At 38.3% G+C, this 25,411-nt stretch overlaps 1 protein-coding gene across 2 annotated transcripts in view; it reads left to right on the top strand.

Moving 5' to 3' along the window:
• Nucleotides 1-23,438, top strand: part of plppr1 (phospholipid phosphatase related 1) — an 87,231-nt gene extending 63,793 nt beyond the window's left edge. The window contains exons 3-8 of one of the 2 annotated variants that reach the window (XM_077243272.1): nucleotides 97-285; nucleotides 5,795-5,927; nucleotides 17,802-18,052; nucleotides 19,425-19,601; nucleotides 21,167-21,298; nucleotides 23,298-23,438. In XM_077243272.1, coding sequence (XP_077099387.1) covers nucleotides 97-285; nucleotides 5,795-5,927; nucleotides 17,802-18,052; nucleotides 19,425-19,601; nucleotides 21,167-21,298; nucleotides 23,298-23,330 — 915 coding nt within the window. In that variant the 3' untranslated portion in view covers nucleotides 23,331-23,438. The remainder of the gene's footprint in view (nucleotides 1-96; nucleotides 286-5,794; nucleotides 5,928-17,801; nucleotides 18,053-19,424; nucleotides 19,602-21,166; nucleotides 21,299-23,297) is intronic. The other variant, XM_077243273.1, reaches the window with a different exon arrangement.
• Nucleotides 23,439-25,411: the final 1,973 nt, after the last annotated feature.

Below are 25,411 nucleotides of genomic sequence, written 5' to 3'. Positions count from 1 at the left end.
CGGACATGAGACCAATTTTTGAGAAGTGTTGGCGAAATGTTGAAAGATCTCGACAGATACTTCTGTTAAGTTTGTTGCTTTTTGTTGTCTTTCCAGTTGGTCATCATGGCCGGGACGGTGCTGCTGTCATACTACTTTGAATGCACAGACACGTTTGGGATCCATGTCCAGGGCTTCTTCTGTAATGATGCTGACCTGATGAAGCCGTACCCCGGGCCGGAGGAGAGCAGCTTCATCCCTCCTCTCGTCCTCTACTGCGTGGTGGCAGCGGCACCCACTGCCATTGTGAGTAGACATGGGTCAAGATGGTCCAAGACTAGTCCTCTAAACTAGTTTACTGTCTAGTCAATTACTGAGGTCAACTTGTTTTAGATTATTATTATTTTTTTGCATTTTAGTTCTTAGTTTCTGGTGATTTTAATCATTGTGAGTAGCAACGGTTCAAGATCTTCGACTAGTCGTCCAAATTAGTTTACTGACTAGTTAATTACTAGGGGTGTAAAAATATATCGTGTCACAATATATCGCAATACAAAAATGCAACATGGATCATGGATAGTGACCATATGTATTGTGTATAGTTCACCCAAAATGAAAATTACTTTGTGAGAAGTTTTCAGTGCTTAAGTTTAATAACTAATTTAAATATAATGTATAATAATACAAAGGGGTAATATTTGTGAAAAAAATCTACTCAGTGACAGAGGGCAAGCATATTTGTCTAATATAATTATGTATTTTCAGATGTATTTTTTTTGTACATTTTGGTTTTTAGTTTCTGGTGATTTAAGTAAGTCATTTTACAAGGTAATGAGGTAAAGATAAAAAAAAGTTAACTAATATTAAGAAATGAAGCCTTGTTATAAATAATAAATAATATTATTATATATTAAATACCACCCTCCCCCAATAAAGTGTATTTTTTCTTGTATGTGTTGGACATGAACACCAGAGGGCACTGCAATACCAATACACACAAATACTACATGCATGCTTTTTTTGTTTTGTTTTATAGTGTAAAACATAAATGGGAAATTAAATGTAATCTCCAGAGTGGGGTTTCTGTGTGACCTATATCCTTTTAATAGGCACATGGACCATAAATCAAATTAATCAAATTAGAGTGAATTTATTTAATTTCTGCTGAAAATGATGATCTCAGTTTTACAGCCTTTGTTTGGGCAAAATGTGCCTTGAAGCTGTTAGAAGTTATACAGATTAGACACACCATGAGGATGTATGTAATCATTTAACTGTACATTTAATCAAGAATAACTACAGTTCACCACTGAAATTTAAGTTGTTATTCTTGATGTGCTGGAGGTTGAAATGAACGTATTCAGTGTAGATCCTTGTCATGATTCTGACTTTGGTTTGGTCAATCAGTATCCAAACAAAATTAAGGAAATTAAGCTTTTATTTTTAGACTGTTATGATTTATTTTCCATTCTGAGGTTATTTTCACTGCAGAAGAAAATTTGAAATGTGTTTCCAGAACCTGAAGTTCAGGTGTTCTGGGTGGGCGGTTACTGGGTCAAAAACCCACTGTCAAGTCTCTCTGATATTCATATGAGGTGTATTGCTTGTTTTATTGTTGGCCAGGCAAAAATCTGATGGTCTAAATAAGTAACACACCTCTCCTCAACGAGCCTCATGATCTCCTTAGTACATAAATTAAAGCAGTACAACAAATACTACTATCATAAAATATTGTACAATTATTATTATTTGTGTTGTTTTTTAATTGTGGTAATATGAATTGGGAATATGTATGGAAGCTTGTTTACGGCACAACATAAAAATGTTGTTTTACTATTTTGTCTTTCCTATCACAATTGAAAGTTTATATCACAAAATTCTGGAAAAAATAATTGCAAGAAATTAAATTTTTCTTTTTGTTTTTCTCTCAGAATGTTGATATAAACTTGCAAGCTTTTTTATTTATTCTGTGGTGGAAACAATTTTCTGTAGATATGCATACTGCAAGTAAAAAAAATATTTAATTTTGCATATTTTTTTATAACAATTTATTTATTATATGGAATATGGCTCATGATAGCTTTGATGACATTCAGGCTGAACATGTATAAATCTATTTCCAACCTGTAGGTTCCTTTACCTTTTTCAAACAGTTTTGGACATTCCCAGTCTAGTTATTAATCTTTATAACCCTGCCTATATCTCAAGCATATATCTGTACTGTACTATTCTAAGAGATGAACACTGCAGTCCAATTCTATCATTCCGGTACAGAATTCATCTGGTCTTGAATTTTTTTCCCCTCCCTGTGACACAAACTTTATTTCTCCTCTGTATGGCAGAAAATAGAAAAACTCTTGCATTTGGTAACTTGAGAATTGGTCAGTGGCTGAGTAATATCTGACTTCAAAGTGGCCTGTGAAATGCTGTATCTTTTAGGTGAAAATTCCCCAAACGGCTCCTCTTTTGTCATTATCATTCTTTTCAGCTCAAACACACTTCCTTTCTGTGCAAATTAATTCCATCAACAGGTCTTTCTTAGTAAATTCCGTCTTTTAACTTTGCTATTATGTTTTATGACTGTTTTGCCATTTGTATACAGACGTACACATGTGCAACGTGACAGATGTTGTGGGAAACATGCATCCAATTGAGCAAATCTACTTTATTAAACTGTCAAATTGAGATGGTTTTAAGTTTCATAAAGAGTCTACACTATTTATTTTGTTTTTCTAATGATGTATGTAATGGATATGAAACTTGTATAATTCCTTTGGAAGATTTGGGTGAAGAAAATGCACATGCAATTTTATCAATGACGTTCCCAGCATAGATGAATAAATAAAACACATTATTATGTGAGGAACAGACAATTTATTTAAAGTCGGCATTAAACAGAAGTTGCGATTGGTTTTAATTGATTAGTTCAAAATGGCATATTTTAATGTTTTTTTTCTGTGATTTTTTTTTTAAATTCATGCCTTACGTTAAACTAGCTTGAATGTAACTCTAAACCCTTGCCTCATTTAGTATACGTGGAACCATGAATATTCAAATTAGCCCTGCCTCCACACACTCACTCCAGCTCAGAGATCCACTCAGTCAACTCTACTCAGGTAAACCAAAGTCCCTTTCTATATCTACAGTCTTTGGATAAACGCTGCATATGGCAAGTGGAAATATTGGTTTAATTCAGCCATGTGTGTTTGAAACCGAAACTGATTCAGAATCATAATCAAAAGGCATTTGGTTCTGAATGATGTACTGTATGTTGTAGCCAACACAATCTGCTATTTTGATTATGCATAATTAAGGATAATATTTTAGAGATTTGATGGAAGGAAAGTATGGAGAGAAAAAAAGAGCTGTGTAAAGATTCTTTGAAATGCTACTATTGTGTGCCACAAATAAAATAAAAGCATATGGGTTTGGAATAACGTGAGGGTGAATAAATCATGACAATATTAATTTTTTGGTGAAATATTGCTTAAATGTCTTTATAATATTTGATGTGTTATACTTTGAATACTTTGAATACCTTGAATACTTTTCAACAAATGAAATCTGTGCCAGGTGACAAAGTATGAATTTGGTTTGTACATCGTCATTATTATTACCAGTAGTGCGAAACACCATGTTTAGTCACAGTTGGCTTATTAAAAATAATACAAGGGCGAAGTGAACTGATCATTAGAGGTTCATTCAATTTCAAGGCACAAAGGACTTCGAAAACCTGATTTAGCTAGTAAAATGGAGATAGAAACTCTTAGTACAAACTCTTTCAACAAAGATTTCTAAATATGTCATTCTAACATTCACTATGTCCCAGAACATAAACTTGAAACTTTCAGAAATCATCATGGTTACGATATCACGATATGACTGCCCACATTTTTATATTGTGTACATGCCTTTGTGGCAGTTCAGCGACCCGTCCTGATATACAATGTGTTGAACCGCTCCTGTTTTCACATGTGAAAACCGTTGTGACTGTTTTGCCATTTGTATACAGACGTACACATGTGCAACGTGACTGATGCTGTGGGAAACATGCATCCAATTGAGCAAATCTACTTTATTAAACTGTCAAATTGACATGTTTTTAAGTTTCATAAAGTTCACATGTTAAAACAGGACCCCTCTCACATGTGAAAACAGGACCTCACAGATGACTGCCTCGTATAAACAATAAAAACACCAACATAAAGTACAGGCCTGGTCCTCTCTGTCATCACTCCTATTTTCATCCTTCCGGATCTCCTTCCATGAGACGTAAGTCCGAGTGGCACGCGACACTCATTAGCACTCGCACCACTGGCCTCGCTCCATTCCCAAGGCTCCCGGGCCTGCCCTGCTTGCCACATACATGTTGTGGGGCATTACTGTCAGGTCCATATCTTTACTGTGAAAGTCTGTTCGCAAAGCCTGCCCTGAAATTGCGACTGGTTTACCATATAATCCACAGTGAAATGTACCAAACAAACAAATAATGCTAGTACTGAGACATTCACATAAATAAGCACTTTCCAAGCATTAGGATCCTTTGGAAGGTAATGACTTTTTTGGCCAGTGATCCTGTATCTCTTGTTCTCTCATCTCTCTAATGCGTCAGTGGGTGGGGCCAAAGATGTGATAATGTAGGAGTTGGCTGATTTGATTCCCCAGAGGTGGTTTTTCATTGCACTATTACATCATAATGTGACGAAATCCGAAACTAGTCGTCTTCGAAGCTTGGTTTCAATAAAAGCTGTTTTTGGACTGGGGAGGTTTTGAGTTTCGAAACTTAGAGGATGTTTCTATAATGACCTCCTACATGCCAAAAGATCAAGGGAAATTAAATTTCTCAATTCATGACCCCTTTAAAAGTACATAAGAAAAAACTTAATGGTTTCAAAATTGAAATTTTGAAACATTGATGTCAATAGCTGCTTTTTCACTGTCAGGCCAAACCATTCTTGTTTGCTTAACCTAGCCGATGCGGACATGGTTTGATTTTCCACTGTGGGGCTGATAACAGAGCTCTTTGGAATGTAATACAAATGCGCCAGTCGTTCCCTTTGTAACAAACAAGTTTACAAATGCTATGAGATTTAAATAGGGACTGTGTTATGGAGGATGATCAGATATTTCTGTTTTAAACTTGTTTACTTTGCTGAAATAGCAAGCTTGGCCAGCTACAGAGAAACTGGTAGCCAGGCAACAGACAAGTGACTAATCCTGAGTGGCGATGTGACATCACTACACACGTTCAACATGGTCATTTTTGGGGTGGTTTTCATTTAGTGTATGTACTTATCCACTGACAAACCTATTTTGACACTTAAGCCAATGCAGATTATTTCTTAATGGCTGATTAATCAACTTGGCCCATTAATACTAATTATACATTATATAGAATAAAAATCTGAGCAAACACCACTAGTAATTCTTTAGTGACCTCTCTGAAGTAAAAGTACAACAAAGATCCCATGCGTCACTACACGGATTCGAACAGCACAGTTCAGCATGGTTAGCCAACCGTGATGAGAATTCCAGAGCGGTAATGGTTTGTAATCGTGCCGTGCTTAATTAAGCTCAAGCGGATAAATCTGGAACCGTTACTTACCGTTCTTGAAACTGTTCAGCCCGACATTGGGAAAGTGACCCTTTACACCAAAGTGTGACTGTTTTTGGTGCAAGACAACTTGAATAACACAACGACTTAAGAATATAGTTCCTCCAATTCAAGTAATGAGCAAAATCCCCAAAAATATAATAGACATGAATCTCACATTACGCATTAACTGCTTAAATCTTTTTTTTTTTCTGTCTGTAGATATTTGTTGGGGAGATCTCCATGTATATCATGAAGTCCACTAGAGAAGCCCTAATATCCCAGGAGAAAACCATTGTGACTGGAGAGTGCTGCTACCTAAACCCACTCATCCGCAGAATCATTCGGTTCATTGGTGAGTCTTCTGTTTTCATTAGTGCTAAACATTTCAGCTCAGTATTGTTTGGGTCCTATGTGTATTTTCCAGTTGTCACAACTGATGGCACCATGGTGAGATAATGCATAGTTGGGATTTGCAACATTTATAATTATGGGTTTAAGGGATGATTGGTGTAAATTTCTTGACATTTAAAAAAATATATATTGATCATGTATTATGAATGATAAACAAGTTAATGATAAACAAAAACATTAGTCTGCAGTTTGCTCATTAAATGTTAAAAATTATTCAAATATGTTGAATGGATATAATTTCTATTCTTAAAGTAATTTTATTCTTAACATTTGAAAAAAATGTTTTATTGGTGTTGGCATTGATAGTACTTAGCGAAAATATGCTGTTCAACAAATATAATTTAAAATATACTTTGGGAACACTGTGTAAACATATTTATGATTACAAATTTAAAAGGGTCATGAAACCCTAAACTTAATTTTTCCTTAATTTTAACAGTTATGTTAGTTGAACATCATTGAAGATAATGTTACCTTCCTTTAGTTTTAATAGTATGAGAAAACTCGTAAATTTTAAGCTTTTTTTGCGTTATTTTCATCTTCCGGGTTAAAATTTGTCTTCGTGTCAACATCACAGGATATACATGGTACATCGATGACTCAACTAGTGTTGTCAAAAATGTCAACATTTCGATATGTATCATTACTGAAATATCTATAATGGTTACAATCCTCCTTTTCTTCAGTATCAATAAACCGATACCAGCTGCTCTGTCTTACTCTCTTCTCTCTGACGGTGAATTGACACATACCATATAGGCAAGGCAAGGCAAGGCAAGGCAAGTTTATTTATATAGCACATTTCATACACAATGGTAATTCAAAGTGCTTTACATAGAAGAAATTAAAATAATCAAAAGAAATCAGAATAATTAAAACAGTTTAGAATAAAAGATAAAATACAGAAATCAGAATAATTAAAACATAAAATAAAATACAGTGCAAACAGTCGGACGAACAGTGGCACATCTTCCCACATCTTCCCATATATTACCACAGGTTTTGTGCTCACACCAAAAACGTGCGCACCACTGAAGCCGGCTCTCAAATTGAGTGGCATACTGTGGTTAAATGGTCAAATACACACAAAATTATGTCAAAATGACCGTCTTGGCGAGTGATCAGTTAAACAGTCAGTTTTGGAACTTAAAGTAAACTAAACCCCTGGTCAGAGCCTGACTCCACCCCACTGGCAATATTTGAAAAATGCTGGAAAAGTGGGCAGAGCCCAGGGGAGGGGGGCGTGCACCTGAGATGCATCTCTTTGTATGGAACCTGGCTACGTCACCTGCAACCGCTACGTCACGAACCACCGCAAACATCCAATAGGAAAATTCAACTGCTGTAGCCACCGTTCAACCTGAAGAAGGCAGCACTCAGACGTTTTTAAACCATATAATGTAGAATTAAAACACTTTAAACCCAAATGTCAAAACATTTACTGGAATCAATGAAAAGCATTTATGAAGCTCCATTCTTACAGATCATTAACTAAAAAAGGTTGTTTTAGTGTTCAGTTACCCTTTAAATAGTTGAGAAAAAAAATGCTTGTTGTGTAACAGTATATTGGATCCATGCATAAGATCTTAAAATGACAGCAGCATAATATTACTGCTGCAAAAGAGAAAATCACTCACTGCTCTTGACTGAATCACTTTTGTAGCTTTAATTGCAAACATTAATCTGTATTTAATTTTACAATGAAGACTACCCAGTGTTATTTTACATTGTATTACTTTACTAGTATTTCTTTTTACATTTCTATTCATTCTATTTTATTTATTTGTGCTATCATTTGCAATTTCTTTATTCTGTTCTTATTGTATTACTAACTTTTTACTTTTTCCTGTAAATTTAGTTAAGAGTTTCAAATAAAACCTCCCTGTGCTATGTATAAGCTCTATAATTATGAGATGATAATAAAACTATATGCATGGCAGTATATTAGGGTATCGAATATCGATATTTTTCAAGGTATCTGATCAAGTTGGAAATTCCAATATTGTGGCGCCGCTAGACTCAACATTGTGTCTCATTATTAATAATGAGACTGCTTGTCCTTATTTTATGAGAAGATGCCTCGTTTAATTCAGGACAACACGCGTTGATTTCCTTTGACAGACGCTTGAGATTGCAAACAGAACAGTGAGATCGCATACAGTATGTAAGAGATGCATTAATGGAGCAAAAATTGGTTTGTAAGAATGGTTGTGCGCTTATTTGGGCATTACATTATAGCTGTCACAGGATATGTATTTGACATTTTGGCCAATGCAGATTATTTCTTAATGGCTGATTAATCAACTTGGCTCATAATACTAAAAAATCCTGAGCAAACACCACTAGTAATTCTTTAGTGAGCTCTCAGAAGTAAAAGTCCAAGACACATCCAATAAATATTTGACTTTGTTTGGTTGTATGATTTACCTGGAGATTTTAAAGTAAAACCGCAGAGTTGTGGCTATTTTATTGATTGGGAATAACACCACCTCCAAAACGCATCAATTTTAAATGTTTTCTACAGACATAATGAGAGACACAATCAACAAAACTTTCTTTGAAAATTTCCACTCAAGGTATTTCTTTGATGCAGTCATATTTTCTTTTAGTACACATTTCCATGTTCCCAACCAAGTTCTTGATGTAAAATGAAAGTAAAAGCATGGGGAGCACTGGATTTAATGGATGTGATGCATAATGTAGTGGAGATTCTGGTAATGGTGTCCTCTGAGGCTTGGGATTGCAGTGATATGGACCATCGTATTGCAGCCTTTTCACAATATTGAGCAATTGTGGCTAGAGCGAATCCCAGCACTTTTTTTTTCTTTTTAAAAGAAAAAATAAAAAAAGAAGAAACTTCAAGGCATAAAGTTTCCTCGTGGAGGGAGCTATGGATTGTAGAATGGTCTCCGCAACCTCGGTTGAGAGACCTGACCCTATGAGCTGGACCCCCTCAGAGGCCAAGCCCACAGGTTCCACAATTCGGGACTAGCTTGAGACAGTAGGTCCATCCTGACGGGAACCTCCATAGGAGGTCCGTTGAGGAGAGACACTAGATCTGCAAACCACACTCTGCCCGGCCACTGCGGGGCTATAAGAAGCAGGCGCAGATGGTCCCTGCAAACTCTCTCCAGAACTCCCGGGAGCAGAGCAATCGGGGGAAAAGCATACAAACGCAGCCTAGGCCAAGTCTGTACCATCGCATCCAGTCCGAGGCCAAGTATGTACCATCGCATCCAGTCCGAGAGGAGCTGGATGCGTGAGGGAGAACCAGAGTGGACAGTGAGACGTCTCTCGAGAAGCAAACAGATCCACTTGAGACTGGCCGAACTCACTCCATATCAGCTCCACCACCTCGGGGTGGAGCCTCCATTCCGCGGGCCTCGGCCCCTGTCTCGACAGGATGTCTGCTCATATGTTCTGGGCCCCCGGGATATAAGTTGCTCTGAGTGAAAGCAGCTTGCCCTGGGTCCACAAGAGGATTTGGTGCGCCAGTTTGCACAGTGGACGCGAACACAAACCCCCTTGATGATTTATATAGGCTACCACTGATGTATTGTCCGTGTGGACCAACACATGGTGGCCCCTGAGGTCTGGGAGGAAATACTTGAGAGCAAGAAAAACGGCCATCATCTCCAGGCGATTGATATGCCAGGAGAGATGATGGCCCCCCATAGACCCTGAGCCGAGCGTCCCTCTAGGATCGCTCCCCAGCCCGGGAGGGAGGCATCTGTCGTTAGCATCCTGCGATGACAAGAAGCTCCCAACACGGGTCCCTGGGACAGGAACCAAGGTTTCTTCCACATAACCAGGGCACGTAAGCATCGCCGCGTAACCTTAATCATGCGAAAGGGGTTGCCCCTCGGGGAAAACCCTTTGGTCCTGAGTCACCACTGCAAGGGTCTCATGGGCAGCAGGCCAAAAGTAATAACGTTGGATGCTGCTGCCATCAGACCCAACAGTCTCTGAAACTGTTTCACAGTGAGCGACTGGCCTAGCTTTATCCTTTTTACGGCTGACGGAATGGACTCTATGTGTGCCGGAGACAGGCGCGCCCGCATCGACATAGAATCCCAAACTACCCCTAGATAAGTGGTTCTCTGTAGTGGAGAAAGTACACTCTTCTTGGCGTTTAGCCGTAACCCCAGCTCTTTCATGTTGGCGAGGACGACATCTCGATGCTGAACCGCCAACTGATGTGACTGAGCTAAAATCAACCAATCATCGATATAGTTCATGATGCAGATATCCTGTATGGGTAGTGGCGCCAGAGCTGCATCCACACATTCCGTGAAAGTGCGGGGTGATAGTGGTAGACCGAATGGAAGAACTTGATATTGGTATGCTTTGCCCCCAAAAGCAAACCTTAGGAACTTCCTGTGATATGGAAGGATGGAAATATGGAAGTATGCGTCCTTGAGGTCTATCGTGACAAACCAGTCCTCGGATCTGATCTGTGGGACGATTTGTCTCAACGTTAACATTTTGAACTTTAGCTGCATGACTGATTCGTTCAGAACCCTAAGATCCAAAATGGGACGCAACCCCCCATCCTTCTTCAGAACGATGAAGTATCGGCTGTAAAACCCGGAGTCCCGGCTGGAGGGAGGTACATATTCTATGGCCCCCTTGTCCAGCAGATTTTCACTCCTTGTTCCTGCTCAAGGTCCACCACCGTGGGTAAGTCCACCATAAACCTGGGTGGGTGAGACCCAAACTGAATTTGGGAAACATTTGGCAGTAGCTTCCACGCTGTCAAAAATTCTACTAAAAGTTACCAGCCCTTTGAGACTGGTTTCTGGATTTAGTTGTTGTTGAGCAATCAGCTCGTCGCCCTGTAACGGCGAACCGGCAGGGAACGACTGAACTGACTGCTCTAGAAGCCTCCTCGGAGGGGGCGGGCATCCCAAGATCCCAAGGGTTGGCATAACGGTCCCCCGAGGGCACCGAAGGGAGGTGGGCACCGTATAATGAGGTGTTAACCGCTCTCCTTTTGGGGGGGAACTGCCCTAGATGGCCTGCGCCCTCGGACATCAGGACCTTTTCTTCGCAGCCTTCTTGGACAAAATAACGGTCCTCATATCCGTTTTTTGCCTTGAAGGCTGCTGTTGAGGGGGCTTTCCCTGTCCCGAGTTTTTTTGTGGGGGAGCATGGGAAGCCACGCTCTGTTTTTGAGTGGCACGGTGTGAGGAGCTGGCTTTTGATGTTTGGGGCTGCTCCCGCTCGCCGAAGAGGCCAGAAGTCGAGACCGGCACATCCAAAAGAAAGTGCTAATCTCTTTTTTTAATACTGCTTAAATTTAGCCAGAGATGACCCTCAGTGGTCACCAGGGCTGCCATAGACCGGCCGATTGATTTAACCATCTCCTTGGCGGCCCTGAGAGACAAATCTGTCGCCCGACACAGTTCGCAAACTGCGTTCGGGCCAATACCCCCGCCTTCATCTAAATATCCTAACACCTCTGCCTGGTAAGCCTGGTAAGCCTGCAGCAGCGACATAGTGTGTAAACATGCTGCAGCCTGACCAGCAGCAGAATAAGCCTTACCCACCAAAGCAGATGTAACTCTAACTGGCTTGGTGGGTAACGTCGGGACCTTAAGGGAAGATGCAGCATCAGGGGAGTGATAGCTCGCAAGCGTCTCTTCCACCTTTGGCATCTGCCCATAACCGTGCTCTTTATATTGTGAAATATTTGAGTAGTGTGATGTTTGTGCACTGTAAACTCTATATGACACTGGTTTCTCCCACGATCTCGACACCTCAGTGTGAAGATCGGGGAAAAACAGGAGACCCCAGTGTTGAGGTTGTGCACGAGAGGGCAGGAAGCATTCGTCGAGCTTGCTTTTCGAACGAACGTCCTGCTTATCTGACGGCCAATCTATATTTAGTCTCTCGAACGCTCTCGTCACAACCTCAACAAGCTCCTCATATGCGTGACACTGAGGTGGCGAATCCACAGACTCACGTGTATCAACACTTACAACATCCAATTCCTCGGAACTGGATAGTTGAAATGTTGGTGCGTGTATCGGGGCGAAAGAAACTGCAGCGCGTGCTTCCGAACCCTGATACAGAGCACTTCGAAACATCATCAATCGTTGCAACACGAGTTCCCTTGAAAAGGAATCCAAATTCTTTGACATATAGCAGCTTTTTTTTTTTTTACAGTAATGCAAATAGTTACTTTCCCTGGTAACGAGTTACTTTTATTATAGAGTAATTTAGTTACTAACTCAGTTACTTTTTGGAACAAGTAGTGAGTAACTATAACTAATTACTTTTTTAAAGTAAAGTTCCCAACACTGTAGAGGGTATACATTGATGTCACTTTCCCGCTGGAACACACCAAACGCGAGTAAAACGAACGATAACCAGTTGAAACTAAAGGTTGGACTCAATATAGTGTTCCTTACAGCTTACCAAAGATCCAGTGATCCATGAATATTGACATGCAGCCAGAAATAGTTTTTCCTGACATTTATATTTGCCTGATTTCGACGCCGGGGAAATACATAAAGCACATTTGCCTGTGAACAAATAAAATATGTAGGTCTAAATCCATGTGATCACTAATATCAATGTTTTATATATATATATATATATATATATATATATATATATATCATCATATCGTCCAGCCCTAAAACTTGTAGTTTTTTGTCATTGTTTATTTAAAAACATCCAATTATGCATAGTATATGACGATAAACATTTAATTGATGAGTTGTCAATACAATTTATAACAATACAATATATATAGGTATATATGCTTCTCTTTTCTGTAGCTTTCACAGTCTTTAAAATATACCTCAGATTTCTTGTCAAATCTAGTTGTACAGTCAATCGCAAAGCTCTTTCCCGTTTTAGATGTTTTGTGGGTTTTTCGTGGCATTCACGCTGAAAACAAATGCTGCCGCTCAGACTTTTTCGCAGTCACTCCGGCCGACGGTGATGTCACGCGTTTATTTTGAATTTGTTTTCATTCAATTAAATGGATAGTTCACCCAAATATTAAAAATCACCCCAGACGAATAAAATCAGAGTTATATAAAACAAAATGTCCTGGCTCTTCCAAGCTTTATACTGGCAGTGAATGGCCATATATATATTTTTAAGTGTTTTCACTTCAGAATGCCTTCATTAACCCCCAGAGCCGTGCGGAGCACTTTTATCATGGTTGGATGGATGCACTTTTATGGACTTTAGAACAGAAACTAGATTACAATTCATGGTGCCTCAAAGTATGAAGGGTTCCTATATGACCAAAAAGTTGAGCTACTGAAAACAAGCAAGCAAGCAAGCAAGAAAAAAAAAAAAAAAAAAGGAAAAAGAAACTGGAGTGAAAAAGAAAAAAAAAGTGCTGGGATTCGCTCTAGCCACAATTGCTCAATATTGTGAAAAGGCTGCAATACGATGGTCCATATCACTGCAATCCCAAGCCTCAGAGGACACCATTACCAGAATCTCCACTACATTATGCATCACATCCATTAAATCCAGTGCTCCCCATGCTTTTACTTTCATTTTACATCAAGAACTTGGTTGGGAACATGGAAATGTGTACTAAAAGAAAATATGACTGCATCAAAGAAATACCTTGAGTGGAAATTTTCAAAGAAAGTTTTGTTGATTGTGTCTCTCATTATGTCTGTAGAAAACATTTAAAATTGATGCGTTTTGGAGGTGGTGTTATTCCCAATCAATAAAATAGCCACAACTCTGCGGTTTTACTTTAAAATCTCCAGGTAAATCATACAACCAAACAAAGTCAAATATTTATTGGATGTGTCTTGGACTTTTACTTCTGAGAGCTCACTAAAGAATTACTAGTGGTGTTTGCTCAGGATTTTTTAGTATTATGAGCCAAGTTGATTAATCAGCCATTAAGAAATAATCTGCATTGGCCAAAATGTCAAATACATATCCTGTGACAGCTATAATGTAATGCCCAAATAAGCGCACAACCATTCTTACAAACCAATTTTTGCTCCATTAATGCATCTCTTACATACTGTATGCGATCTCACTGTTCTGTTTGCAATCTCAAGCGTCTGTCAAAGGAAATCAACGCGTGTTGTCCTGAATTAAACGAGGCATCTTCTCATAAAATAAGGACAAGCAGTCTCATTATTAATAATGAGACACAATGTTGAGTCTAGCGGCGCCACAATATTGGAATTTCCAACTTGATCAGATACCTTGAAAAATATCGATATTCGATACCCTAATATACTGCCATGCATATAGTTTTATTATCATCTCATAATTATAGAGCTTATACATAGCACAGGGAGGTTTTATTTGAAACTCTTAACTAAATTTACAGGAAAAAGTAAAAAGTTAGTAATACAATAAGAACAAAATAAAGAAATTGCAAATGATAGCACAAATAAATAAAATAGAATGAATAGAAATGTAAAAAGAAATACTAGTAAAGTAATACAATGTAAAATAACACTGGGTAGTCTTCATTGTAAAATTAAATACAGATTAATGTTTGCAATTAAAGCTACAAAAGTGATTCAGTCAAGAGCAGTGAGTGATTTTCTCTTTTGCAGCAGTAATATTATGCTGCTGTCATTTTAAGATCTTATGCATGGATCCAATATACTGTTACACAACAAGCATTTTTTTTCTCAACTATTTAAAGGGTAACTGAACACTAAAACAACCTTTTTTAGTTAATGATCTGTAAGAATGGAGCTTCATAAATGCTTTTCATTGATTCCAGTAAATGTTTTGACATTTGGGTTTAAAGTGTTTTAATTCTACATTATATGGTTTAAAAACGTCTGAGTGCTGCCTTCTTCAGGTTGAACGGTGGCTACAGCAGTTGAATTTTCCTATTGGATGTTTGCGGTGGTTCGTGACGTAGCGGTTGCAGGTGACGTAGCCAGGTTCCATACAAAGAGATGCATCTCAGGTGCACGCCCCCCTCCCCTGGGCTCTGCCCACTTTTCCAGCATTTTTCAAATATTGCCAGTGGGGTGGAGTCAGGCTCTGACCAGGGGTTTAGTTTACTTTAAGTTCCAAAACTGACTGTTTAACTGATCACTCGCCAAGACGGTCATTTTGACATAATTTTGTGTGTATTTGACCATTTAACCACAGTATGCCACTCAATTTGAGAGCCGGCTTCAGTGGTGCGCACGTTTTTGGTGTGAGCACAAAACCTGTGGTAATATATGGGAAGATGTGGGAAGATGTGCCACTGTTCGTCCGACTGTTTGCACTGTATTTTATTTTATGTTTTAATTATTCTGATTTCTGTATTTTATCTTTTATTCTAAACTGTTTTAATTATTCTGATTTCTTTTGATTATTTTAATTTCTTCTATGTAAAGCACTTTGAATTACCATTGTGTATGAAATGTGCTATATAAATAAACTTGCCTTGCCTTGCCTTGCCTTGCCTATATGGTATGTGTCAATTCACCGTCAGAGAGAAGAGAGTAAGACAGAGCAGCTGGTATCGGTTTATTGATACTGAAGAAAAGGAGGATTGTAACCATTATAGATATTTCAGTAATGATACATATCGAAATGTTGACATTTTTGACAACACTAGTTGAGTCATCGATGTACCATGTATATCCTGTGATGTTGACACGAAGACAAATTTTAACCCGGAAGATGAAAATAACGCAAAAAAAGCTTAAAATTTACGAGTTTTCTCATACTATTAAAACTAAAGGAAGGTAACATTATCTTCAATGATGTTCAACTAACATAACTGTTAAAATTAAGGAAAAATTAAGTTTAGGGTTTCATGACCCTTTTAAATTTGTAATCATAAATATGTTTACACAGTGTTCCCAAAGTATATTTTAAATTATATTTGTTGAACAGCATATTTTCGCTAAGTACTATCAATGCCAACACCAATAAAACATTTTTTTCAAATGTTAAGAATAAAATTACTTTAAGAATAGAAATTATATCCATGAAAGAGCTGGGGTTACGGCTAAACGCCAAGAAGAGTGTACTTTCTCCACTACAGAGAACCACTTATCTAGGGGTAGTTTGGGATTCTATGTCGATGCGGGCGCGCCTGTCTCCGGCACACATAGAGTCCATTCCGTCAGCCGTAAAAAGGATAAAGCTAGGCCAGTCGCTCACTGTGAAACAGTTTCAGAGACTGTTGGGTCTGATGGCAGCAGCGTCCAACGTTATTACTTTTGGCCTGCTGCCCATGAGACCCTTGCAGTGGTGACTCAGGACCAAAGGGTTTTCCCCGAGGGGCAACCCCTTTCGCATGATTAAGGTTACGCGGCGATGCTTACGTGCCCTGGTTATGTGGAAGAAACCTTGGTTCCTGTCCCAGGGACCCGTGTTGGGAGCTTCTTGTCATCGCAGGATGCTAACGACAGATGCCTCCCTCCCGGGCTGGGGAGCGATCCTAGAGGGACGCTCGGCTCAGGGTCTATGGGGGGCCATCATCTCTCCTGGCATATCAATCGCCTGGAGATGATGGCCGTTTTTCTTGCTCTCAAGTATTTCCTCCCAGACCTCAGGGGCCACCATGTGTTGGTCCACACGGACAATACATCAGTGGTAGCCTATATAAATCATCAAGGGGGTTTGTGTTCGCGTCCACTGTGCAAACTGGCGCACCAAATCCTCTTGTGGACCCAGGGCAAGCTGCTTTCACTCAGAGCAACTTATATCCCGGGGGCCCAGAACATATGAGCAGACATCCTGTCGAGACAGGGGCCGAGGCCCGCGGAATGGAGGCTCCACCCCGAGGTGGTGGAGCTGATATGGAGTGAGTTCGGCCAGTCTCAAGTGGATCTGTTTGCTTCTCGAGAGACGTCTCACTGTCCACTCTGGTTCTCCCTCACGCATCCAGCTCCTCTCGGACTGGATGCGATGGTACATACTTGGCCTCGGACTGGATGCGATGGTACAGACTTGGCCTAGGCTGCGTTTGTATGCTTTTCCCCCGATTGCTCTGCTCCCGGGAGTTCTGGAGAGAGTTTGCAGGGACCATCTGCGCCTGCTTCTTATAGCCCCGCAGTGGCCGGGCAGAGTGTGGTTTGCAGATCTAGTGTCTCTCCTCAACGGACCTCCTATGGAGGTTCCCGTCAGGATGGACCTACTGTCTCAAGCTAGTCCCGAATTGTGGAACCTGTGGGCTTGGCCTCTGAGGGGGTCCAGCTCATAGGGTCAGGTCTCTCAACCGAGGTTGCGGAGACCATTCTACAATCCATAGCTCCCTCCACGAGGAAACTTTATGCCTTGAAGTTTCTTCTTTTTTTATTTTTTACTCATTCCTCATCAAAATTAGGAATCCATAAGAATCGGAATTGATAAGCAGAATCAGAATTGGAATCGTTAAAATTCAAACGATGCCCAACCCTAGACAAGATAACATGAGGGTAACAGGGAATCACATGAATCCCAGTAAAAAACATGGCATGATAAACATAAATTGAAAACTTGAAACAAGAACCAAAATCTAGACAGACATGACAACATGTTGGTTGACATTTTATTCCTTGCAAGATCACAAAATCATCTGGAAAAAGTCAGACTGAGAGAGTTCAAATAACTAGAGGACATCATAATTACATGCATAAGATAATAAGCATAGGAGATTTTTTTTGTGCCAAATGGTGTATGCAAATGTAGCTTTTGCTTTAGTGGGCATTTGTAATTACTTCTGGATGAAGATAAAAATAACATTGCTCCATCAAGACTGCATTGGTATTCAAGGCTGTCTTCCAAACCCTTGTCTGATTTGCTTATATATTCAGAGCTTTGATTGGGAGTAACAAGCTGAATATATTTTTGCCTCTTTTTTTTTTTACCGCAGGTGTCTTCGCATTTGGTCTGTTCGCCACCGACATCTTTGTCAACGCTGGCCAGATCGTGACTGGCAATCTGGCGCCATATTTCCTGAGCGTCTGCAAGCCAAATTACACTGGGTTGGATTGTCACTTCAGCCACCAATTCATCGCCAATGGAAACATCTGCACTGGGAACCAGGTGGTTGTGGAAAGAGCCAGGAGGTCTTTCCCATCCAAAGATGCTTCGCTCAGTGTCTACTCTGCCGTCTATGTTACGGTAAGACACTAGTGTGCATCCTAAATAAGGGTAGTTTTATTTGACTTTTATGTGTTGACTTTATTTCAACTGGCTCATATTTCATGAGTTGTTAACTTTGAAAAGAAATTTGCTTTACACAACCAAGTCCAGTGCAATAAAGTGGCAAGCGATTAGTCTTGAAATGCCTGTCACTGGAAACTTGAAACATGGTAAATTGTGTGAATAAGTTTTATACAGGGAAAACAAAGGTGAGCTACACTGCATTTTAAATGTAAAGACTAAGATATAAAGAATATATTGGGTCCCACATTATTATATACTACTATGTTATGACATTTAAATTAACCATTTGATACAATGCACTTATTGTTTACATACATGATTTTACATTATATTTATATTTAAACATCTGAATGTAATTACAGCTGTAATTAATTTCTGTGATTACATCGATAATTACACTGTTTAACCCAAACTACCAACCTGTCCTAATCTTACCCATATCCCTCCGCAATAACAGCACAACATAAACACAATAAGTACACTGAACTTAATAATATTTTATTAAAAAAAAGTGCACTGTAGTTAAAGATCTCTAATATAAAGTGTGACTGTTTATTCTTATGCAAAGTTGATACCAATACTAGAGAAATTTTCAATAGAAATGAAGATATAAAAAAACGAATATGCTATTAAAACGTTAAATGTTATCAAAATAAACTAAACAATGGCACGCATCCTTCAAATATTTCTCAATTATGTAAGGTCATAAAAAATAAAGAACAATAGAACAAATTACAAGTAAAACATAATAGAAGATACAAATGTAGTATATGGTGCTGGATGTTTTTCACGTGTCTAACAGAATTATTCACGTAAACATTTAGTAAATAAAATGTAAATGCAATTAAAATACAAAAATAAAGTACAAACGTAAAATACCTAAAATACTTAAAACAAGATAATTGATTTTTATTTTATTTAAACAAAACATTTACATATGTATTTACTAGATATCTCCGACATTACCATACAAAGGCAATTTGTGTAACTACACATTTTGTCAAAATTGATTTTATTTCTCACTCTCTCACTGAATTCTGCCTTTAATGCGTTTCATTATCAGATTAGTGATGTTGAATTGCCAGGATTTGTTTTTTTCCTTATCTCTCCTTCATGGGTATAAGAGTTTTTTTACTCGGATTCCGTTCTTTATAATTGGCAATAATTTCCCTGAGGTGGAGTAAGCGCTGTGTATTTATTTAAGTTTATTTCCACAGTCACCTGCTGCTGCACAACAAATCCAGTGAATTAAATCTGCCCCTTAACGTGTGTGTGTGTGTGTGTGTGTGTGTGTGTGTGTGTGTGTGTGTGTGTTTGCCTGTTTCAGATGTACATCACAAGCACCATCAAGACGAAAAGCAGTCGTTTGGCCAAGCCTGTGCTTTGTCTGGGTATCCTGTGCGCTGCTTTCCTCAGCGGCCTGAACCGGGTATCAGAATACCGCAATCACTGCTCTGACGTTATTGCTGGCTTCATATTAGGAAGCTCCATAGCTCTTTTTCTGGTGGGTTTCATAGTTTGCTGTAACTCAAATAATAAAACATTTTTATATTTTCTAATTTTTAAATATGTATTTTGTTGTCTCTGATTGTTTTTTTCTCCCCTGTATTGATATACAAAATACAATTTTGTGCTCTGTAGCGCTTTACTTGTATATGAAAGTGATATATTTAGTAAATACAGTAACATGATGCATCATAAAATCAGCTAATTGGTAAAATTTGTATTATTTGGTTGTCATGATGCTTTAAAAAAAAAAGGGGGGGGGGGGGGGTGTAACTGGGGTCCATGAGGATGTAAAAAAAAAAGGATGGTGCAATAGTGCAAGGTGGATTTTATTTACAGTGTCAATAAGAAAGACAGTCCACAGTGAAGTATATATATATATACAGGTGCACACAAAAACCTAAAGTACCAAAAAGAATAAAGATGAAAAGTTCCCAAACCGTATCCACAGTATATTAAGGTTTGCTTGAGGCATCGCAGTCCTGATTTCAGGTTTGGCCTTGGCTTAAATAGGCCAAACCCCGCCCCTATAATCCATTCACACATAATACACTTAACACATAATATTTGCATTTAAATACACACACAAACACCTATTCACACTCGACAATGATTTCTTCAGCGTCTGGTTTCGTTGCACTAGCGCGACCCAGCCGTTATCTCATAAGCGGCCGCCCCTCAATTGTTCGTTTTGGCCGGTGCAAATTTCCCGCTGTAAGACTGACTACGCCCACACAGACAAACAACACAGGGACAAAACGACAAGACTGTGTAGTGTAAGTGTATGAAATGACCGGGAAATTAATATGGAAAGTGGGGAAGTGGATGAATGTCCAGGGCCCGGTTCCATAAACCTCTAAGACTAGTCTTACAAGTTAGACAAATTTGTTTCTTTTAGACTGTTCATAGCTTTTTTAAATCAGTTACATAAAAACGTAGATTGGCCTAATTTAATACCGAAAAGTAAGACTGACTGCCCCTGAATAACTGCTAGTGGGTCATATTAGAACTTAAGACACTGTCTTAACGTAATGGCTATGTTTATGTAACCGGCCCCAGGTGCTATCAGCATCGCGTGTTCACCCGCTCCTATGATAGCGGCAATGGCAGGGAGGAACAAGAAGTGGATGAATGTGGTCAGTATGTATGTGAGTATTTGTGTGTATATGTGTGTGCCAGTGATGCTTCCCCAGCGGTAGCAGCTAATGTGACTTTATCACATTTCCTTTAAACTTTTTGTTCATCAAAGAATCCTGAATACTCACTATATATACTGTATATGAAGCAGCACAACTGTTTTCAACCAATAATAATCAGAAATGTTTTTTTTTAAGCAACAAAGCAGCATATTAGAATGATTTCTTAAGTATCATGTGACACTGAAGACCGTAATAGCAGTCACATGATTCTCGGCTGCTGAGAACTCAGTTTTGCATAACAGGAATAAAATACATTTCAAATTTTTTTTACAAATTTATATTAAGAAATAAAGTTTTTTCATGACTTTGCTGTAGTCGGTATCATAACCATCCCAATCTTCAAAAAGTTCCTTTCTCGCCATAGGGAATCTGTGTAGTGAACAACTTCAAAGGGACCCTCTCCACTCCTACCAAACAGAAGCAGGAGGATTATCGTGGTCTTCCCTTGATGACGTTCCCTCGTGTGGAAAGCCCTTTGGAGACTCTCAGCGCACAGGTAACTGCCATAATCTGTAGCCCTCAGTAAATCATCGATCTCTTATCCTTCTCACAATCAGCTCTTGCTATTTTACACACACTCCAAAAATAATGTGTTGACTCAACAACAACAAAAAAAAGCAACAGTTTGCATCAATGTGTTTGAGTTATGACAACTTTGAGTGAATTTATGTTCAACCAACAAGCTACATTGAGTTAGAGGAACTTAATTTTTTTGAGTAATTAACTTAAAAATCTGTGTTCAACTGCTAGAATTGTAGCCCTGGAACCAGTTAACCATATCTATTTCTTTCAAATCAACAGCTATCATAGCATATGCTAACATAACTTATTTAACATGTATATTTAATAGATATTACTTGTCACTGGCATTAGCGCAGTCATTGCCTATTGAGTCAATGTAGTGTTTACCTTCATGTATCTACTCTTCAGCACAATGGGGCACAACTTCTACATTACAGAATACAACTCTAACAGGTCTTTCCCTTCACTAAAAACAAATAAATTAACTCTTCATTCCAACATTTGTTCTCCTTATCCAGTCCTATGCAAAGCATGCTGGGAACTAGAAATCCACTGCCTAATTTCCAAAGTTATCAAAACAATTTCATTACGTTACTACAACCTAATAAAAAAAATCAGATTAACGTATACATTTGAGGTTTAAATTACAGATGATATTAAGTTAATGTAATGTAGCATTATTATGTCAACAGAACTCGATAAAATAATGTTTGCAACTTAAAAGGATTAATTGAAACAATAAATTTGAAATTTTAACTTGCATCCATTCATTTATTTAAGTTGTGGTAACCGGTCCCCTGAATTAACTTGCATTAATAAGTAATTTCTTTAAGGAATATCTAACAACCAAGGGTGTTGTTGCACTAAATATCAGCATCGTTAGAATGAGATCATGCTGATATTCAGTACAGAATGTGATGTTACAGTTACATAAACAGTCATTTAATCTAGAGTAATTTACATTGCAGGCACAATGTGGTTTAGATATTTTCACTACGCTAACATGTCGCGTATATCAATATTTGGTGAGAAAAGCCAGCAAATTAAGCTAAACTATCATTATCAATTACTACATAATTGTGGCATACTAGTAACATTCCATATCCATTATCACTGACTTTCAGTCCACAGCAATGCATTGTGCTATCGAGATGCTTTGGTTGAGTTAGTTGTTCACACATGACAAGTTCTTGTTTCGTCTGCAATTGATTTATTTATATATTATTTATTCTATATTATATATATTTTATTGTAATTTTTGGTATATATAAATATGCAGACTGACATTTTTAGTCATTGTCTCATGCCAAGCTGTTTTTTCAGTGTCTTATGCCATGAGCCATGTGTGAAATTTAAACGCGTTAAACTTTTTTCAAAACTCTATAGAACCAGATAACCTGCATGTTTTTATGAAATTTCTTTACATACACACACAATTTTTTAAAAAAAATGTATTAGTTAATTAGTTTGTTAGTTAGATAGTAGCTCCATGCTTTGGCTTTGATTTTGCAGTTTGTACATTTATCCTCCAAAAAGATGCAATTTGTCACATTATACAGCAGGGAGTTCGAATGTGGCTTCACTCCGGCACGGTTTTCAGCAGGGAATGTCTTGTCAGACGATTCTATTGACAGCCAGCCAGTGAAATACCTGGAGCGCTTGAGCAACAGATGTGGGTCAGAGTAATCCTCCTTTGCTTTAGACACCGCTTAACACCCTAGAGCACTTTATAGCTGGCTATGCAAGTCACTGTGTTTGGAAAACAAGGAAAATCATGTGTTCTATCACGATCTGGACAAGTACAATAATTGAAGAAATTGGCATTGAGAAATTACACATTTTGCTCCGTGTCTCTCTGGTGTTTCTGCTAAATGTGCCTGATTGGTAATAAGCATTTAAGTGAGAAGCCAAATGCCTATTACCGTCTGCAACGGCACAGCACGACTCTGAATCCAATTTTGTTTGTCTTTCAGAACCATTCGGCGTCCATGACTGAAGTCACATGACTAAGGGGGCAGCACAGAGTCACTTTCGCTTCACCTCAACACTTCTAGGCACAAAACATTTTTTTGTACTGTGGCATACTGTAAAAAAAAAAAGAAAGAAAGGAAAAAGACAGTATTATGTTGTAACTAGTTGTACCTAGAAGCAGCTGTTTTGTACATTTTGTATAAGAGAGTGCTGTAGCTTTCCCTCATAATGTCAACACTGCTCAATTCATGTCCAAATTCCTGCCTTCTTTGTCATGTTTTACATCACAAAGTAAATATATACAGTCTATATATATAATGTAATTCAAATATCGATGTTGTTATGTGGTATTTGTACAAAGAATGATTTTATTTAGATTTTTTTCCTGTACATTTTTGGACAAAGATCTTTTTGTATTCTTTTTGTTAACTGTATAAAGCATTTATCAACTTTGCCTGCTGATTTTCCAGGAATGTTTTTGGTATACCTATTTTTTGGTGTAAGTTTGAAAGAAAACATGTTGAATTGTTACACATCGTTGTATCTGATTCTCCTCGGGCATCTTTGAATGGCCATGTACTCAGCATGTAATACACAACACTGTTTGAATAACCTGTTATTCTCGACTTGTTTTTTGTTTTTCTTTAAAGTTGCCATTTCATTTGAAATGCTAAATATATTTTCCTGAGTAGTCTGTCAAATAAATAGTCTGTAGCTGAGTCCAATAACTTGAGTTGGCTTCATTTTTAAGAATGTTAATGTATTTTGTGCCATAATTTCGTGATGACAAGAATGCTTTTAATCTTATTACTACCACTTTAGTTAAAAACACTTTTTTTCAGCCAAGTGGTGTTTAAAGGTGTCCTATTATGTTTTTTTTTTGTAAAATATTTTTTTAACTGTTTTTTTTTTTTACTTACTCCTGCTGCTGTTTGAGCATGAAAAAGGTCTGCAAAGTTACAAATCACAAAGTTCCTCCAGAATGCTGTATTTTGTTTCTAGTAAATATCTACATCTCAAGAAGACAAAAAAAGCATTAAATATGAGCTGATGATAATATCACGGCCAGCTCGTTTCAAGCCGCAACATAAAAGAGGGATCAAACACCAGCTTTCAATTAATTAATTTTTATTTTTTTATTTTCTTTAACAAATATAACCACTAAAATAAAGAAACAAAGAAATAATAAACAAAACAACTACAATAAAATATTAAAGCTACATGATATAAGATGCGTATAAGAAAGGGAATCAATGAGATGCTAAGACCCGCTCCTGTGAGAAACTCTCCCACAGATAGTGCTAACCAAATGAAAACTCAGAGCATTTATATGCTCCATTTCACTAATTAGCAATTCACATGGGGGAGTGACTCATAACTCCCACAGACTGCCAGCATCAGGTAAGGAGAACACTCAGGGTCGTTACAATACTGTACTAATTTTGCAGATCAGCTTCAATAATATTGGCCCTCTAGTGGTTGAAGCATAAAACGTACTCGGTTACTAAAGTAACCTCGGTTCTCTTACGAGAGTATCTCTCGTACGTACTGCGTAATATCTTTTCCACGAGATATTGAAGCCAAAAATTATCCTTAATTTTGAATTAATGTTAAACGCTGTGCGCATGGGTGGCGCTAGGGAGGGGCTAGCAGGTGCTTCAGCACCCCCAAGAAAGACCAAAGCACCCCGCTAGCACCCCCAAACATAATGTCTGGAATCAATTATATTCAGGCTGTATTCTTTGGAAGCCGCATGGTGAAGAAAAAAGAAAACTTATCTTGTTATTTCGAGATTTCAAGTCGTTATGTCAATATAATATCTCCTTATTTCGACATAATAACAGGGGTTTTCCTGCATTGAATTTTTTTGGCGGTTGATAAAGCAAATTTTTGTCCCGCAAAGCCTTTTTTGATCGGTGAGTGATGTAGAATAGAATGACTGCTGCTCTTGACAGGGCGCAAACGAACAGAGAGAGAACGCACAGGCCGCGCGCGCGCACTCTTCAAACAACACGAGGGCTGTGTTGCTCTCTCTCCCTCGCGCATATTAATCAAAATCAATTGACACGATAGTAAAAGGTCGGAAGACCACAGTTTCACGTGGAGCATTTGGAGA

This window comes from Siphateles boraxobius, unplaced genomic scaffold, assembly GCF_051911475.1.
Source record: "Siphateles boraxobius isolate OS27281-9 unplaced genomic scaffold, OSU_SipBor_1 25, whole genome shotgun sequence".
NCBI classification, from domain to species: domain Eukaryota; kingdom Metazoa; phylum Chordata; class Actinopteri; order Cypriniformes; family Leuciscidae; genus Siphateles; species Siphateles boraxobius.
The sequence above is the reverse complement of the archived record's forward strand: the minus strand, read 5'-3'. Positions and strand labels throughout refer to the sequence as shown.